Genomic DNA, 17,004 nt, shown 5'->3' with positions numbered 1-17,004 from the left:
CAGCCTTGGAGTCAGTAACCATCAACCCACTTCCACCACTCCATGGATGCTTCCCTGACTGCTTCAGAGACATTTACAAATGACCTCACGGGAAACTACTGTGCCCCATTTTCTTTCCTCTTTCTCCATTTCATTCCTCTTCGCCAACTCCAAGACTTAACTTCCTATCACCAGTCATGAGCCTTTGACAAATCTGGCCAAGCCTCAGAACCACCTGAGGGATTTGAACATTCAGGACCCGCAGACCTGGTCCAGGGAGCCTTCTCCGCAGGCCAGGGGCTGGGTGGTTTCCAAATGCTCCTTAGATGTTCGGGACGCTCCAGCCTAAGGGATTCTCTCCACCAATGACCTCCCTTCATTAAGCTTTTCTTCAGCACTGACTGGGTGCGCTGCACGAAAGAGAATTCTCCAGCGTTCAGGTCCACAGAACTTTCTGTCTCTTCACAGCCTCCACCCTCTAACTAACTCATCACCATGTGCCTTCTTAAATACAACTTTGCTACTTCAAACTTCCAGAAAAGAATTGATTTTATCTATAGTATCTCATTTTTTGGAGTCTACCCATGACCTCACTTCAAACCACGCTGTTCCTCCTACTGACCTTTCCCATTTTCTCTTGAACCACCTCAGCCACCCAAATCCTACAAAAGTCCTCATCACTGATTGTGCAAGCAGTATGTGCCAGCACAATGCTAAAGTTCTTATATTTGTTTTGTCATTTAATCTCCACAACAAGCCTGAGAGTTAGGTTTAATCTTCATTTTACAGAGGAGGACACTGGAAGAAAAGAGGTTATGACTTAGCCTACCCACACAGTCAGTCAGGGGTAGAGTTGTGACTCCGACCCAGAGCCTAGCACAGTGCCTGACACACAAAGGCCTTCAATAAGTATCCACTGAATGAATGACTGAAGGATTCCAAAGCTTATGTCCTCAGTACTCTCTTCAACTTGCACATCTCGGCCTCCATGCTCCAGAGTGTACCCCTAAAATACCACTCATTGACCACTTTCTGTTTGGTATAATCTCTCCTTACCCTAACTTTTAGTCTGTGTTTCTATTATTTCTATAGCAGTTTCTGGAATTTCTTTATAAAAATGCCTATGCAACCTTACTTATTCGAGAACAATCTGAATTTATATGATGAACCCGTAACATAACAGGACTCCACATTTGGTATCGGTGGTGGCTCTGCTTTTCTGCTCAATGGAAACAACAAATGTGATGAGAGGAAAGGAAATGCTTCGGCATTGCTTGGATCTTCCTGTCAACACACTAAATATTGGGGTGAGTGCTATTGTATTTCACTGGCGGTGACTGAATAACTTGGAAAAGGAAAAGGAAGTCAATTAAGCAGCATACTGAAAGAGTAGTGGCTGAGGGTATGACTGTTTGCTCAAAGAGACCAACTTTGATTTGCTAATATTTTGAAGGAGGGGGAAAAGTTATATCTATTTTGTGAGTGGTTGGCAAAGTGATGGGCACAAATGACCCTCCTGTCACTCAGTGCTGAGTGTTAATATCAAAGACATTCAAATACTCACCAACAGCTGGTGTGCTAACGTCTCATAACACCTATATCTACAATGGTCACTAATTTTCTGCATGATTTCTCTTTATATAACTGGTGCCAAATTAAAGTCATGTGGAGAGTTGGCTGCTGAAACCAAGTGGCCTGTGCTTCTCTTTTAAAATTCTGTGTAATTCCTATTGTCCCTTATATTTCTTAAAATCCAGTTTGCTTTAAAGAGCAGTTACAGGGTTGCGGTGAGGGTTGGAATGATTGCCAGTTAAGAAAATTTTAATTAATGAATACTGAACAGCAAATGCTACAAGCTTTTCAAAAAAATTTACATGACTATAATAAAAGGATAAAATATTTGGGAGTCAGTATAACAACTAAAATAGCTCAATTCAAGAAAAAAAGTGCAAAATGCCCTTAACACATGGAAAAAGAAAGGCTGTTGATACACCAAAGTTAATAAGAAGCATCAATGCAAATTTCTAAAATATACAGAAAGCAGAGTTGTCCAATAACCAGTAACATGGTCTCTTCTCTTGTCAGAGCCTCATCATTTACCTTTTCTCATTTTTTCTGCTTGTTCTTTCCACTGCTTAACTTCATTTTCATTAACTAACCTGTACAATAAAGAAGCATTCATTACAAAAAACATAGAAGGCACACTGTTAAATGCATGCTCTCTAGTTACAAAAATAGTCTACTGCAGAGAAAATCCTCAGCATGCCTAAAACCCTCTTAAACCCAGACATTACTTAGATGTATTACATGCGTATTTAGTATAGGAACTCATACTTGCCTTCTAGCACGTTTCATTTCTCCTAGCTGCTATTTTGATGTAAGATAAAATAAATGTTTTACATTGTCACTATTATCTCATAGGCAACAAAATAAGAAGAAACTTACATTCGTACGACATTCTTAATATTAAAGTTTTCCAAAGGTGTGGAGTCAGGGTCCTGTCCTTTGTCATTTTGGATAACTATTTGCTGTATAATTCTATCCAGGAGTAGCCAGTACTGAACAGTGTTGCCACTTCTCTTGTCTAGAAAAGAAAAGAATGGTGGAAAAATACTTCGAGTTGTTTCTAAACTAGGACAAATATTTTTCAACAGCGGTCACCCACCAGAGCCACAGAACCAGGGAGATGCTTACAACATCCGCACCAATGCTTCCCAAAGTCTCTGGAATTCTGATATGTGATGATTATTTACTTGATTGAGAGGCACTTGCTATCCCTTTCTAAATGTGTTGTAAGGCATATATTTATTTGAAAATCAAAGTAAGTTATAACTCATTTCATTTTAAGAACTTCACAATACCCCTTAAGCTATGTAGACACACTGGGCTGACACAAAGCCAAGGTGCAGAATCCCTGATGTGCACCCAACCTAACGAGCACTGTTGAGGAGACAGCCCTTTCGATGATGTCCAAACTTGAAGAAACACATGTGTACATCACAAACACACTCACAAGGCATTTGGAGGCAGTGGTGCAGGATGGACATGAAGTGAGGGTAAGCTTCACTATGGGTCAGCCTCTTCCTGGTCAGCTCAAACATCTGAGTTGCACTTTTTGTGTCTATATGCACCTATTTCGTATGGAAAAGAAATCTAAGTCAAACATCCAAGTTCCTCAATTCCTGCCACACAAGGTAAGCAAATCCAAGGCAAACAGAAGCTAACCTTGCCACTTAGGAAGCAAACAGAACTGTGATTTAGCTCTTAGGTTACACTGGTCCATGTCAACTCTACCACACACATTATATAAGGAAATTCTGTGAGCTGATGAGTCCACTCAAAATAATTGTAAGCATACCTACCAGTTCAAATCTTTTGGCAAATTCTAATTCATCTTCATTTCGGAGCATTTCAAAAAAATCTAAGTGCCTGAAAGACAATTAAAGAAAAGCTAATAAAAGTAGAATGTCCTTTAAGCACAGGCACATACGAATCAGGACATTAATAATAAAGCCTAAACTTCTTGAGAGATATCTTTGAAAGAAATAAGACAACAAAATTTAAATGCCTTTGCTTAACTACACCCTGTCTAAGGAAAAAGACATCATCTGAGTGAAATGAGATCACAATAACAGACAAATTTAAAGGTCAAGGATGCCTAATATATAGTAGATAATTAATAAATGTTCACTAAATCCAAAAGCAATCAAGTCCAGATCCTGCTCTCACACTCCCTTTATGGAAAAACAAGCCTATAAACCTACACTTGACTGACCACTGAATTAAAGATCACAAAAGAAATGCCCATGCCATTCACTTTGTCATTCACATATTTATTGAGTCCCTACTATGTATTTCAGACACTGGGGATGATAAGTTCTATGAATACAAATACACGAGGGTAAAGGGAATAGAGAATGATGGGAGGTGAGGTGAGTAATGTACACACAGTGGTTGGAAAAGGTCTCTCTGCAGGGAACAAGGGAACAAGCAATTTGGACATCTGTGGGAAGATCTTTGAATGCTGAGGAAATAGCAAGTGCAAAGGCCCTGAGGCAAGAATATTTAGACATGTTCCTAGAACAATCAAGGAGAAGAGCATGCTGGAGTGCCTGAATGAGGGAGAAGAGTGGCAGAACAGATCTGAGGGCTAGAGGGATATGTCAGAAGTAGTAAAATGATTGCAAACAAGAGCAAATGAATAGGAAGGTGGAAATTAACATCCACAGAAGGTCTATCAAAAGTACCAAGGGATTCCACACGTTTTATAGCCAATTTTCATAAGAGACCTGAAGATAGTTGTTGTTATCGTCATCACTATTTCTTGCAGGTAGAAAAACAGTAAGGTTCAGAAAAATTGAGTAACTTGACCAGAATACATAGTAAATAAGAGGCAGGACTAGGATACGGATTCAGGTCTAATGCCAAAACCCATGCTAGGTTCTCTTCACAGGGTGCTGCTTCTTTCATTGAGAAAGTCTGCCTACAGAAACATCGTTGGTTGGACCGCATTCTGGGGCAAGCTCCTGCTGTTACAGACAGGTCACAAGGAGTTCACAGGCTGGCACCACACACATGGAAAAAGTATGTCTCAGATCACAACAGTCTGACTTACCTATCTAAGGTTGAATTCTCATGTTCCCTCAATTTATCTATTACAGGTTGAATTCCTAGCATCAGAAACTCATAGCGAAGATGAAGTCTAAAGTCCAAACTTTCCTGAAAGTACAAGGGTGATAAAATACACATTTAAGCTTTTTAGACTCCATAGTCAGTAATCTTTTATTATTATTATTCTTTAATAATATGTTTTAAATTGTGGTCCAGAAGTTTCTTACCACTCCTGCGCCTTGGCTGAGCACTGCATTGATGAAGGACATGATAGCTGTCTTGAGACTCACTTCATCTCGATACCGCCCTGTGCTTTTATCCAAATCATTGATTAACGTCTACCAAGGATTCAAACACAAAAACAAAGGACAGAGTCATTACTAACCATACACTCATTTTATTAATTTTTTTACTCAGAAGTTAATTTTTTAAATCCTGTATTTAGTCAGAATTATATGGACCTATAAAAAGCCACCTTTTTTTCTTAAGATTAGGTCTAAAAATTCTACTTTCAAAATTGTTACCTCATATATGTTCATATATACACACATACAAAGTACGAAAGACTGTGCTTCGTTAACTCGGCTTGCTTTTTATATTTGAGTATAAATATGATGACATAATCTCACTGTTTATGTTGATCCTAAATCAAGGATAGCAACTGTAAAGTTTTCAGGGACACTCCATTGAGTGGAGTCAAAAGATGTGTGCTATATACGGGCTGGCCGGGTGGCGTAGTAGTTAAGTGTGCATGCTTCACTTTGCTGGCCTAGGTTCAGGGGTTTGGGTATCCCAGGTGTGGACCTACACACTGCTCATCAAGCCATGCTGTGGCGGTGTCCCACATACAAAATGGAGGGAGGGCTGGCACAGATGTTAGCTCAGGGACAATATTCCTCACCAAAAAGAAAAAAAAAAAGATGTATGCTATATCATGGGTAGGAAGCAGAGCCACATTTTTAATTCAGTAAATCCCAAACCCCAGCTTGATCATGTATAGAAAGTATATTCCAGTCTCTGGTACTAACACCTGAGAGGAAGGAAATGCTTGAAGTCATGGTGTGAGCCATCACCATGGGGGAAATCTCAGGTTAGGCTCCCCCTTCAGGCCAGGAAAGGTACCTGTCAGAAGGGTGAACGAAGAGCAGTGAGGGAGCACCCACCTGAAAGCGGGTCCTTTCACTGGCATACTTCTGGTAGTGCAGCATGGCCTGCAGAACCTTCTTGTGGCCCCCGGGAACCAGGCACACGGCGCCCAAGATTTCCAGTACGGCCACCTTTGTTTTAATGTTCTCTGTGCTCAGACTCTGAGCAATTACGTTAATACTCTCAGAATGAGCCAGGACATGAGCCCGACCTTGAGAGTTGTTCATTAGCGCCTTTATACATCCAATGAGAGAGGTATGTATCCGAGACTCTGAGGTCTCATAGTCCATGGTCTTTAGAAAGTTGAGAATACATGACAGGCCATCCAAGTCGATGAATCTGGTTACAAACCTGTCACGAGGAGAAGGTTAAAACGTATCAGACCCAAGTCTCCTTGGAATTTTGTGATAGCACTTAAGGAAAAAGTTTGGGGGGCTGGAGAAAGAAAGCAAGATGTAGTTCCTAAAATACCAAAAGGCTTACATTGATGAAGTCTTCTTAATTCCTGGCCTCTTCCTTGGCACAGATCCAATGGTCAGGGCTAACCACAAGTGTGAAAAAAACCTCCATTTGAGGTAAACAGATCTTAATTGATACAAAGAACCAATTAACACGTGATATAACCCCAGAAAATCAGGATTAAGAAGACACTCAGAATACGTGTCTTAGGTTAAAGTCATCTGCTGATCCGCGTGGTTATAACATCCAGCCCTATGCACTTTTGTCTACTGACCACTGACCCAGGCAGGGCTCATATCAATGAAAGTCAAAGAACATCCTTAAAGTCCAGGATATTTGCGTGTCAAATAAATGATAGTCTATATCCCTAAGGTTGTGTAGAAACCCCTTCTTTGTATGAAATACTACACGGCATCCCAATATATAAAATAAATAAATGATACTTTATTACTGTAATTTTACTGATATTTATAGCACTTACTGTAAAGTCAACCAATGAGAAAAATTCATAATGGACATGTGCATGTTAAGCCTCTGAAAAGTTCAGAAGTATCTGACCACTCCAGAAATTTCCAAACTTATTTAGCCTTGAATACCCACTAACAACAGAGAATGCAGAACACAGAGGGAAACATTGATATATTAGGAATAGGCTAGAAGGACTCTGTCACACAACTGCATAGGCTTTTTGATAAATCAATAGTTTTTCTCAGTTAGCATTTTATAGTCAAAAAAAGGAAGGAAGTCTTTATTTTCCAACCATTTCACCCAACCAGATGACCCAGATATAGCCAAGCTGGTTAAACCAGTTGGCTTCATTCATAGCACCTGTACTAATGAACTGTACCTGGAAGCATCCAACACCCCACCAAACTTGAGAGGCATTAATGGGAAATGCAGGTGTGGCGCACACACAGTGGAAGTTGACTGCCATCTTTTTCTTTATAGCAGTTTTATTAAGATATAACTCACATGCCAAAAAATCCACATTTTCAAATGTATAATTCAGGGATTTTTAACATATTCACAGAGTTGTGTAGCCACTTCCACTATGTGATTTTAGAATACTTTAATCATCCCCCAAAGATCATTTCCCCCTCTCCCCAACCTCAGGCAACCACTATTCTTTATGTCTCTATGGATTATCCTTTTCTGATATTTCCTATAAATGGAATCATACAATATGTGCTCCCTTCTATCTGGCTTCTTTCACTTTCCATAAATATTTTCAAGGATCATCAATGTTACAGCATGTATCAGCATTCCATTCCTTTTCATGGCTGAATAATATTCCATTTGATACATCACATTTTCTTTATCCATTCATCAGTTGGTAGAATTTGGGTTGCTTTCACTTTTTGGTTATTATGAATAATGCTGATATGAACATTCACATACAAGTTGTTTGGGAAACACGTTTTCATTTCCCTTGGCTATATATCAAGGAGTAGAATTGTTGGGTCATATGGCAACACTATATTTAACATTCTGAGGAGCTGTCCAACTGTTTTCCGAAGTGGCTGCACCATTTTACATTCCCACCAGCACTGAATGAGCATTGCAATTTCTCCACATCCTCACCAACAATTGTCAGTCTCTGTCTTTTTTATTTAGCCACCTTAATGGCTGTCTGCACATCTTTGATTTGAAGAAAATCAATTTACTGAATGTTCAATCATTAAAGTATTTCACTCATGGTTCAATTGCATGCTTTTAATTTAAGACTTCCTCAAAAGTTTGGCTATTGCAGAAAAAAGAAGGAAGGAAGGAAGAAAAGAAGGAGGGAAGAAAGCGTAGAAGAGAAGAAGAAAAAGAAGAGACAAGTAGCGCACGCTACCCAGGAAAACATTACCTCATTGGTTTTGTCCTCAGTGCTGTCTTCAAACTCTCTATAGTTTTACTTCTCTCCTCTTCCTCTTCCTTTTCCAAAGCCAGCAGAGATTTTCTCTATGCAAAGAATACTGAAGTTACTTCTTTAAATTCTGTGTTTTAATTAAAGCACAAGCAAGACAAGTCCAAAGATGACGAGCTACTCTCACTTTTAATACAAATAATCAGTCAACAAATCTATGACTAAGATTTACTACAAGCCAAAATATAGAGCAGAAGCACCAAGAATACAAGTTAGTTCTTTCAAACTCTAAATAAAGCTTTAAGGAAATGTTTAGAAATGTTAGTAGAGATTAAGTTGTCCAAATGTTTGTTTGTACAACTACACTTTGATGAAGATACTACTATTTATATTTGCTAGAAAGAAGACTGGACCGGCAGTTAAATACAACATTCTAGCAATTAAATAACATTATCACACTATCAAACAGAGGTGGGCAGCAATCTTCCCAAGCTCTCGCTCCCATTCCTCACACTGAAAAGTCTAATCTTTTATACTTTCTATTACATGAAAATTTTTTTTAAGAGAAAAATTAAGTTGGACCTGGTACTAAGATGGACAATTCCTTTAGAGTAAATGTCTAAGTTTTAGAAATGGTTCAACATCATCTGGAAATCAGGACATGGAATGTGGACGTGGGTGTTTGCGTGTGTGTGTACACTCTCCCTGCTCAGGGATCCGCCAGAGCCGTGCTTCTCCAACTTAAATGTGGATACGAATCACCAGGGGATCTTGTTAAAATGCGAGTTCTGATTTGTTCTGTTTGCGTGAAGCCTAAGATGCCGCATTTCTCACGAGTTTCCATGCAATGCTGATGCTGCAGGCCGTAGACCTCACTTTGAAGAACGAGGCTCTAGGGAAGCAGATCTCAGTTGATGCTATAAAGTGGGGAACGCTAGTAAGGTTTATAGACTTGTTTAAAAGCCTTTTGCACTCCTTTCACCCCCTGATCACCCAGTTGTACTAAAAGTATCCCCAAGGTGGACGGCCCCAGGTGCCTCCACCCACGGAACCACTGGTCCCTTGCCTTCACCCTACTCTGAACATGTGCTTATCTAGGCTCAGTCTGTTTACCTGTTACCAATTCTGATAAAATGCATGGTTTGGAAACAGATTGGGGTATTGGGAAAAAGAGTCCTATCCGTGTGTCTCAACGGTCCAGTCTCTCCCACTCTTTCAGGACCACAAATCATCAAGGGATAACTTTACTTAATTTTGTCAAGTCAACAGTATCAGCACTAAGTAACCAAATGTTAACTACAGCCTAAATTTGACTCCGCAATTAGGAGGGTAAAACCCAAAGCAAGCAAACGTATCAGCATCACTTATGGCAACTAAAATATAAATCAGTAAAGCCTTGTTTTTTAAACTTGTTACTGTTTCTGCTAAAGCTGTTGTCTTGCTGGTGATGTGCCTGGACAGCTGTCACCAGAGGACAGTAGGGGAAGAAGCTGCGTGCAGAAATAGACAACGAATTTCTTCACGGCTCCATGAGACCCAGTTCCTGGAAAATTCAGCACAGATCCAGCCAAAGCCATTTAATCTCCTATGGCACAGCTGAACTCGTTTAGACTCGTAAGCAGTCACTTTGAATCTGCAGCTCAGAATCAAGCCTTTTATGAATATCACTCCTTGTTCCTAAGTTTAACCACACAAAATGATCTCCAAATTAGACGACACAGATTTCTTGTTGTGGTTCCCTAATACTGAATAAAGATGCATGGATTCATCCTTTTAACGATCCTGGAGAGGGTGGAACATCTGAATAAAAGCAGACTACATTATGTCTCTCCCTAGTAGAGTTGGGAGATTTATGAAATGTCAAGAAAATTAAATTGCAATTTCCTTTCCCAATATAAGGAGCATTTTATTCCTCTCAAAACAGAAGACAATGTGCTTTTTTCTGTATGTGATACAATTAGATTTGAATCTAAGATTGCATTTATTGTATTGAGGGTATGAGGAGGAAATTGATATTCTACTATGACTTTTCAAAACAAAATAATTTACATAAAATCTCAAGTTTTCCAGCTTCCTATTTAGAAAAAAGGCTTAATTTTCAACTTTTGGTAGAAAAGGGGGCTATACCTACACTTCTGAAGCTGGCTGCGACACCAAACATCCAGCATCCACCTTGACATACACAGGACAGGCCTGCGGCAGCCTCTGTGAGTGCTTTATGCACTTACTAAATCCCTGCTCACATGAGAAGTGGGGAACGGAGAAAGCACATCCTGGCAGAGGGTCTTCCGGTCAAGCGGCTAAGGTATACACCAGAACAGGCAGGTCCAAGACAGAGGCACAAAGGAGCCTCAGACATCATTCCTGGCTGGGAGTCTGGCACTAAGTTCTTGCGGGAAACATTTCCTTGGTGTGAGATCAATAAGGCAGGCCACTGAGCCCACTGAACTTCACCTTACATCCTTCCTCCTTCAGAGGGCACAGAGAAGCCACATAGCCAGCCAGCCCAGGTCCTTCCCGAATCTGCTGGGCTGCACTCTTTTATCACACTGTTTTTCACTCTTTAAAAGCCAGTAGATCACTCAGGGGTCCTTTAAAGAACAAAGAATCTTGTTATGAAGCTTATGTGAAGTAACTGAACTTGTTCCACAAAGAGCTTCACAGGCCAGTAAGCGCTGAAGTTCTCAACCTAGACCGTTTACTCGACTCCCAGGCATTAAAGAAAACAGATGCCTTTTTGGGAGGAGGGGTGGGCTGGGGTGGGAGTATCCTATTACATGCCAAACGGTTTTAAAAACTGAGTGAGTCAGAGGCAAACTGGAAAGGCATCTTTGAGCTCAGACTGATAGGTTTCAATTCCAGCTCCACTACTTCCTAGTTAGATGACCTTGGGCAAGGTAACCTCTCTCTGTCCCAGACTCCTTATCGGTAATAGCACTTAGAGCGTAGGGTGCTTGTAAGGGTTGAAACCAACATGGAAAGTGCCTGCTCTATGGCCTGTCGCATGATGCCCACTCAAGAGCAGTAGTTGCTACTGATGCTGAAGACAGTGGCTGATGACAAGGTGAATAAATGCCCCTTCAACAATTCCCTAAGCAGAGAGCCAAAGAGTCTCGCTGCCAGGCCACGAAAGGATTTGGAGGAATTGTGTGCCTTTCTAGTCCCCAGGGACAACATCTCAGGACTTCTGCTGTGTGTTGTCGAGAATTCTCCGGGTTGAGCCAAAACTATGGGAGGAGGTAGTGGCAACAAATATGGTAAGAAAAACAGAAAACTCAGCATAAAGTCTCTGGTCCCAGAGGCCCCCTCCTTCCTCCATGTTTGCAGGAGTTCTGAGGCCTCCTTAATTCATGAACTATTGATGCCCTTTACCTTTAACTCTGGAAATTGCTGGCTCAGTCCTTAAAGAAGCATTAGAAAGCTTTGTTAGGTGTTTAATACATAAAGAATAGCAAGTTTACAAATTTAATATTGTCATAACAATATGACAATTTAATAGCCTTGAGGTGCTCTTGGAAAGGACTTTGGATTGGGAAGCAAATAATTAAAATGTAGACAACTCATGAAAGCAGCCAAGGGTTGTCCAAGGAGCTGGACAAAGGAGGCTTCTGAAGAAGGGCCACATCATGGACCCTCCAGTGCAGGAAAGGAGCCAGGCTGACTCCAGCCAAGGCCTGGATTAAGTCTTTAAAGGGCAAAATAACCTAACTAGCCCAAAATTTGACGAAAAAATCCACAGGGCTCAGTACTTCACCATTCATAGATGTGAACTCATTAGCAAAGATGCAACTTCCCTTGTTAGACATCAAACGGTGACTTAATTAGAGAGAGAGATGGCCTGCCCGACAGCTCTTCTGTTCCCTAACAGCCAGCAACCAGAATTCAGAAAATAACCTTCACATGCAGGAAATGTAAAATGGCTCTAAATCATTATTGCTTAGGTGGATGCAGAGAAAATCCCTGATGCTCATCACAAGCCTCCCATTCTGCTAACACATTCATACAAATGCTGAGATCACCCTTTTCGCATGTCTGTCATTGTGTAGGATGTCTTGTTAAAGGAGGATTTGGTGGTTATTTTCTATTCTTTTCTGCTGTGCTTTTAGACTAGAAACCCATGGGGCAAAAGCTTGTGCAGTTTCTTCTATAATTTATACAGCCCTGTTTACATTTACCAGGCTATTTATTATTCAATGTGTGATAGCAGAAGAAGCATCTTCAAAGAAAAAGCGAGAAAAGAGGAAGTTACTCAAAGTCAAGGCCTCTGAAAGTTTAGCAAAAGTGTGAATGATTCACATATTCTAGTCAGTTTTTAACTTTTGCAGCAGCAGCAAAATATTTGACAATCTAAAATGTTTGCTTTAACTGATAAGAAACTAATTCTCCATAAGGACTCTGGGGAAGCCAGGAAAGAAAGAGGTAAAGAAAAGTATTATGGAAGCTATCATATCACAATATGCTTGGATATCATAAGCTCAGAGTTGAATGTAACAGACTGACTTTTAAAATTGTGAGTGTGCCCACTGAGGCCAAGACTGTGTTCTCCGTGGGCAATCTCCAATTTTATCAACACAAAGGATTCAAGCTACTAAGGCTCAAAGGTTGACGATGTGTTTTCTGTTGCATAGGTTCTCCTCCAGCTGCTTGGAACACTGACATCACAGAGACAACCACATGACCAGAATGCACATTTTAGACATCGAGAATGCACTTTAAGCAATTACTGAAGGAAAAACCCATGTACCAAAGATTTCGTAAGGACATCTCAGCATAATTATTATTATACCTTTTCATTAAATCACTTATTCCATGAATTCCTTTTTCTTATTTATGAGAGTAAAAGAGTACCTTGGTGCCCTGTGAAATCAAGAACCCAGGAACTAAGCAAGTCCCCAGTAAAAAAAAGAGTGGGAGGAGAACAGCAAAGGCTGTTGAGAATAATACTGCCATAACAAAGCTCCAAATGATTGGTATAAGCAATTAAAAGTTAAAGTTGAACATAAGCCAGATTTAAGATTACATTTCCTCTTATAACATTAAAACCACTTATATTTTAGTGTGTGTTGATTTTATTTAAAACATACTAGAAAAAATCACTTTGCCAAGTACCATTCCTGCCCCCTATTTCCCCCACAACGTTGAGTGTTTGGAAAGATAATGACATTTGGTAGTTCTTATTCAAGTGGATTTATTGTGCAACTGTGTGCTTTGTACTAGACTTGCATTTTAAACTGTGTGTGGTAGAACAGAAAGTCACCTACAGCAGCCATGGAGTTGAGCTGATCGATGTAGAATTCAGGCCAACTTGTTGCTCCCTTGTTTTCTTCTTGGTCCTAAAGAGAAAGAAAAAAAAGTGATATACCACCAGATGTATACACACAACGGCCATAAGCACATCTGACTTCCAGAGCATCTAGACAATGGCCCACACAAACCAGTAGAAGACACTGAGTGATCTGTCTTTAAATGTTGGCTTTAAATCATCAGACTGTCCACTTGACTAGGGTGGTCTTCCCGATCCAGTTTGCACAGAGAGCATGTAAGCCTGAGTAAGGCGTGACACAAACCATGGATCAAGGGGGAATTTAAATGGGAACTTAGCCATACCATGGTGTGATGTTATTTTCCTTTGGGGGCACAAGAGCATTGGGAAGGGCACTGAGTCTGTTGCAAGGACAAAGGATCTTTGGCCTGTGTCACACTGAGGACGGTATTGCTGGACTATACATCTGGGTGAAATCCACAGAAGAGGGAAAGTTGTCTTAAAAAATAGCCACGAGGTTCAGCCAGTTGTTAACTAGACTTTTTCAGTTAGTTTATTCAGACTATAGCAGACAGTAGACTTTTTTTGTTGTTGAGGAAGATTATCCCTGAGTTAACATCTGCCGCCAATCCTCCTCTTTTTGCTGAGGAAGGCTGGCCCTGAGCTAACATCCGTGCCCATCTTCCTCTACTTTATGTGTGGGACGCCTGCCACAGCATGGCTTGCCAAGTGGTGCCATGTCCGCACCCAGGATCCGAACTGGTGAACCCCGGGCCGCCGAAGCAGAACGTGCACACTTAACTGCTGCACCACCAGGCCGGTCCCAACAGTAGACATTTTAAGGAAGGGTTTCATTGATGTGACCAAAACCAGTTACTGCTTCAGATGAGGGGTGGCCTGACGGTGAATGGAAAGAATGGAATGAACACACATCACTAGTCCCAGGCCCAGTCCTTATGCTGGGGCAGCTTGTGAGTTTGAGAAAACGTAACTCATCTGAGCTGACGAGAACTGAAACCCAAGGAATTTGGGAACCCTTTCCTAAACCGCTCCAGCCAGTCTTACATCTTACACACTAGTGTGACTGGAAGCCAGCACCAGAGCCCCCAGGGCCTCTGTGGATGGGAGATCTGTGCCAGACTAAACCCACACCTCCAAAAAAATCAGGCGGCCATGGCCTCTGCTCCATCGGAGCATCGAGTCTATCAGAAGATGGCATCGTGGCCTGGGATTTCCAGGCATGTTTGCAAACCTATGCGGCTGTAAGTCATATGTGCAATCAGACAGACTCGAAGAGGGAAATTTCAGCTATTCTCCAGTGTCATATTCAGAGAGCATCTTAGTATAAACGACATCCCCTGTCTCCTTGGAGAAGATGCTGGGCCAGGTACACATATCTGCTACTGGACAATGAAGTAGTTACCCCCTACTGCCTGGTGTCAGAATCCCAATCCTTGCGACAGTGGTTTCAAGGTGTGGCTTTTAATTTCAGTCCTATACTTTACCTCAAAAAAAACACTTTCTCTAAGCAAATCTAATCTTTCCAAGCAGATATACTCGGGTAAGATAAAAGAAACATGATTTCAAAGCTATTCTTTAAGTAGTCACAAAAGGAGAGCAAAGTAACTATTACGGTGCCTTAAAAGCTGGCAGTAACTGATATCTCAGCTTCTGATAACTCTGGCCGTTGCATCAATTTCATCTGGAGACTGAACAAGCCAGATGATGGGGACAAAGGCTACAGCAGTGGCTTTGAAGTTGGACTGGATTACACTTACATGGTTTTAAAAAGCTTAGGAAATCTGATGAGTTCTTAGAACAGCTCTTTATTATTATTTAACACATTAATAAAATAGCTATAACGGTAGTGTAAATGCTGAACCATTCTCTCCTGTTAAAATGGAGTGTTAAAGTTAGCAAAAGCCCAGTGTTACCAATGTATTCAGCGAGCCAAAACCCACAGTGATATTCATTGGTGTTTGAACCTATAAAATGAAATAGAAGGTGCCAGATCTTTCTATTCCCCTAAACTAGGGCAAATTTCCAAAACTAAAACAAAATCATGCCCCATGTGTAGGGTCCCATGAGAGCCTGTCTGTTGTTAGCTAAAAAGTCATGGTTACAGATGAGAGATTGTTTTAGAAACTGAAGATTAGTATATAGAGAGAAATCTTTACACTTTGGAAGTGCTTTAATAATGTAAACAGATGAAGAGAAGACCTAGATACTGAAGTCAAAATAAGGGGAAGAAAGCTTCATTTTTCTTTCACATGCTTCAGTGCTGAGAAAATCAAATGAGGTAACATATGTGAAAGCTTCTCGTAAATGTCCTAAGTGTTATCACTATATTCCTGGGGGTGATTTTCAGAGGTCTGCATTTTGCAAGTGCATCTCCAGATTCCCTAGGGCACTCCTGGTCCTCCTATACAGACGTGTGCTACGGCAGCGAAGTGAAACTCACATCTGTGAGCCAACTCTCTGCTCCTACCTTCTGTAGCTGCTAGAGTCTGTGGTTCTGCAGAGGCACAGGACAAAAGAGATGAAGACAATTGTTCTCCACTGGTCCCCTAAAGAGTACTGGACACTGAGACATGGCAAGGGGGAGACTCTCTCCTAGGAAGTCCATGAAAGAAACTGCTGATGGAAGTGCAATGTGTATAATTTCCTGGAAGGTAACTAGGTCCTATGTATTATCAGCCTGGTTGTAATGGAAGCAACAACATTTCCAACACATAAATAGCTTACTATGTGTCAAGCTCTGTGCTCTTCATTTAATCTACCCTGTGAGACAGGTGCTGTTATTATACTCATTTTACTAAATGGGAAATGAGAGGCAAAGAGAGGATGATGAGTTGCCAACGGTCATGTTGCTGGAAACTGAGAGTCAATGGGAAAGAATCAGGGCAATCTCTCGCTAAGACTAGACCTCAGATTAATCACAAGCAATAAATATTAAGTGCAAAGCTAGCCTTTTACTCTTAACCACTTCACTATAAGAAACTCAAACATGGCTAGTGGCCAAAAATGAGTTTGCCTTTCCCTAACTCTTATTGTTATTTTTGCTATGTTCGACATTTCTGAATATTATTCTAAGGTCTGGTGTCTTCCCGGGGTTACCTCTGATCCCCCCTCTAGATTCTTCCTGCGGGAACTTTTCTGCCTATCTTTATACACATGCAGAAGGACAGCACTTCAGAAGCTCTTCCCACCCCATTCTGCTCTGTTCTACAGCTCAGTCTCAAGGCCATCCTCATGGGATTTCTCAAGAGCACTTGCAGATGACCTGAGAGCATTGAGTGGTTCTGGACACTGGAACGGGGTAAACAAATCGCTCCCTAAACCATAAAGATCTCACCCTACTTTTGTCTCCTTCTGTCACTGACTCTACCGGAACTTTTCTCTAATAAGCAAGAATGTTGGCTTAATTCTATTCTTTTAAAAAGTTGGGTTCCCCTTCCCTTTTAAAACAGATTCTTGGTAAACTTAATGACACCTAGAGAAGGCTGCCCTAAGGGAATACAAATTCTAGAAATCACATTAAATGTTCTTTTTATTCTACCCACAGAATGGATAATTCAGATTAAAATCTAGTTTTGTTCCCTCTTGAAAATGTTAGAAGCATTTAAGTTTATCTGCCCATCTTCAGAAGGTCTATTAGAGAACTAGAATTGATAGAAACATTTTATGTTATTGA

General features: G+C 40.8%; 1 protein-coding gene across 2 annotated transcripts in view; it reads right to left on the bottom strand.

Moving 5' to 3' along the window:
* Positions 1–17,004, bottom strand: part of DAAM1 (dishevelled associated activator of morphogenesis 1) — a 161,335-nt gene that overhangs the window by 38,991 nt on the left and 105,340 nt on the right. For both annotated transcript variants that reach the window (XM_046647122.1, XM_046647123.1), the window contains exons 4-12: positions 13,309–13,380; positions 8,048–8,142; positions 5,754–6,087; positions 4,818–4,928; positions 4,595–4,698; positions 3,342–3,408; positions 2,993–3,110; positions 2,425–2,563; positions 2,080–2,138 (exon numbers count right to left, since the gene is read on the bottom strand). In XM_046647122.1, the coding sequence (XP_046503078.1) occupies positions 2,080–2,138; positions 2,425–2,563; positions 2,993–3,110; positions 3,342–3,408; positions 4,595–4,698; positions 4,818–4,928; positions 5,754–6,087; positions 8,048–8,142; positions 13,309–13,380 (1,099 nt within the window). The remainder of the gene's footprint in view (positions 1–2,079; positions 2,139–2,424; positions 2,564–2,992; positions 3,111–3,341; positions 3,409–4,594; positions 4,699–4,817; positions 4,929–5,753; positions 6,088–8,047; positions 8,143–13,308; positions 13,381–17,004) is intronic.

The sequence above is a fragment of the Equus quagga genome, chromosome 20 (assembly GCF_021613505.1).
Source record: "Equus quagga isolate Etosha38 chromosome 20, UCLA_HA_Equagga_1.0, whole genome shotgun sequence".
Lineage (NCBI taxonomy): Eukaryota > Metazoa > Chordata > Mammalia > Perissodactyla > Equidae > Equus > Equus quagga.
This window is presented reverse-complemented; position numbering and strand designations above follow the sequence as displayed.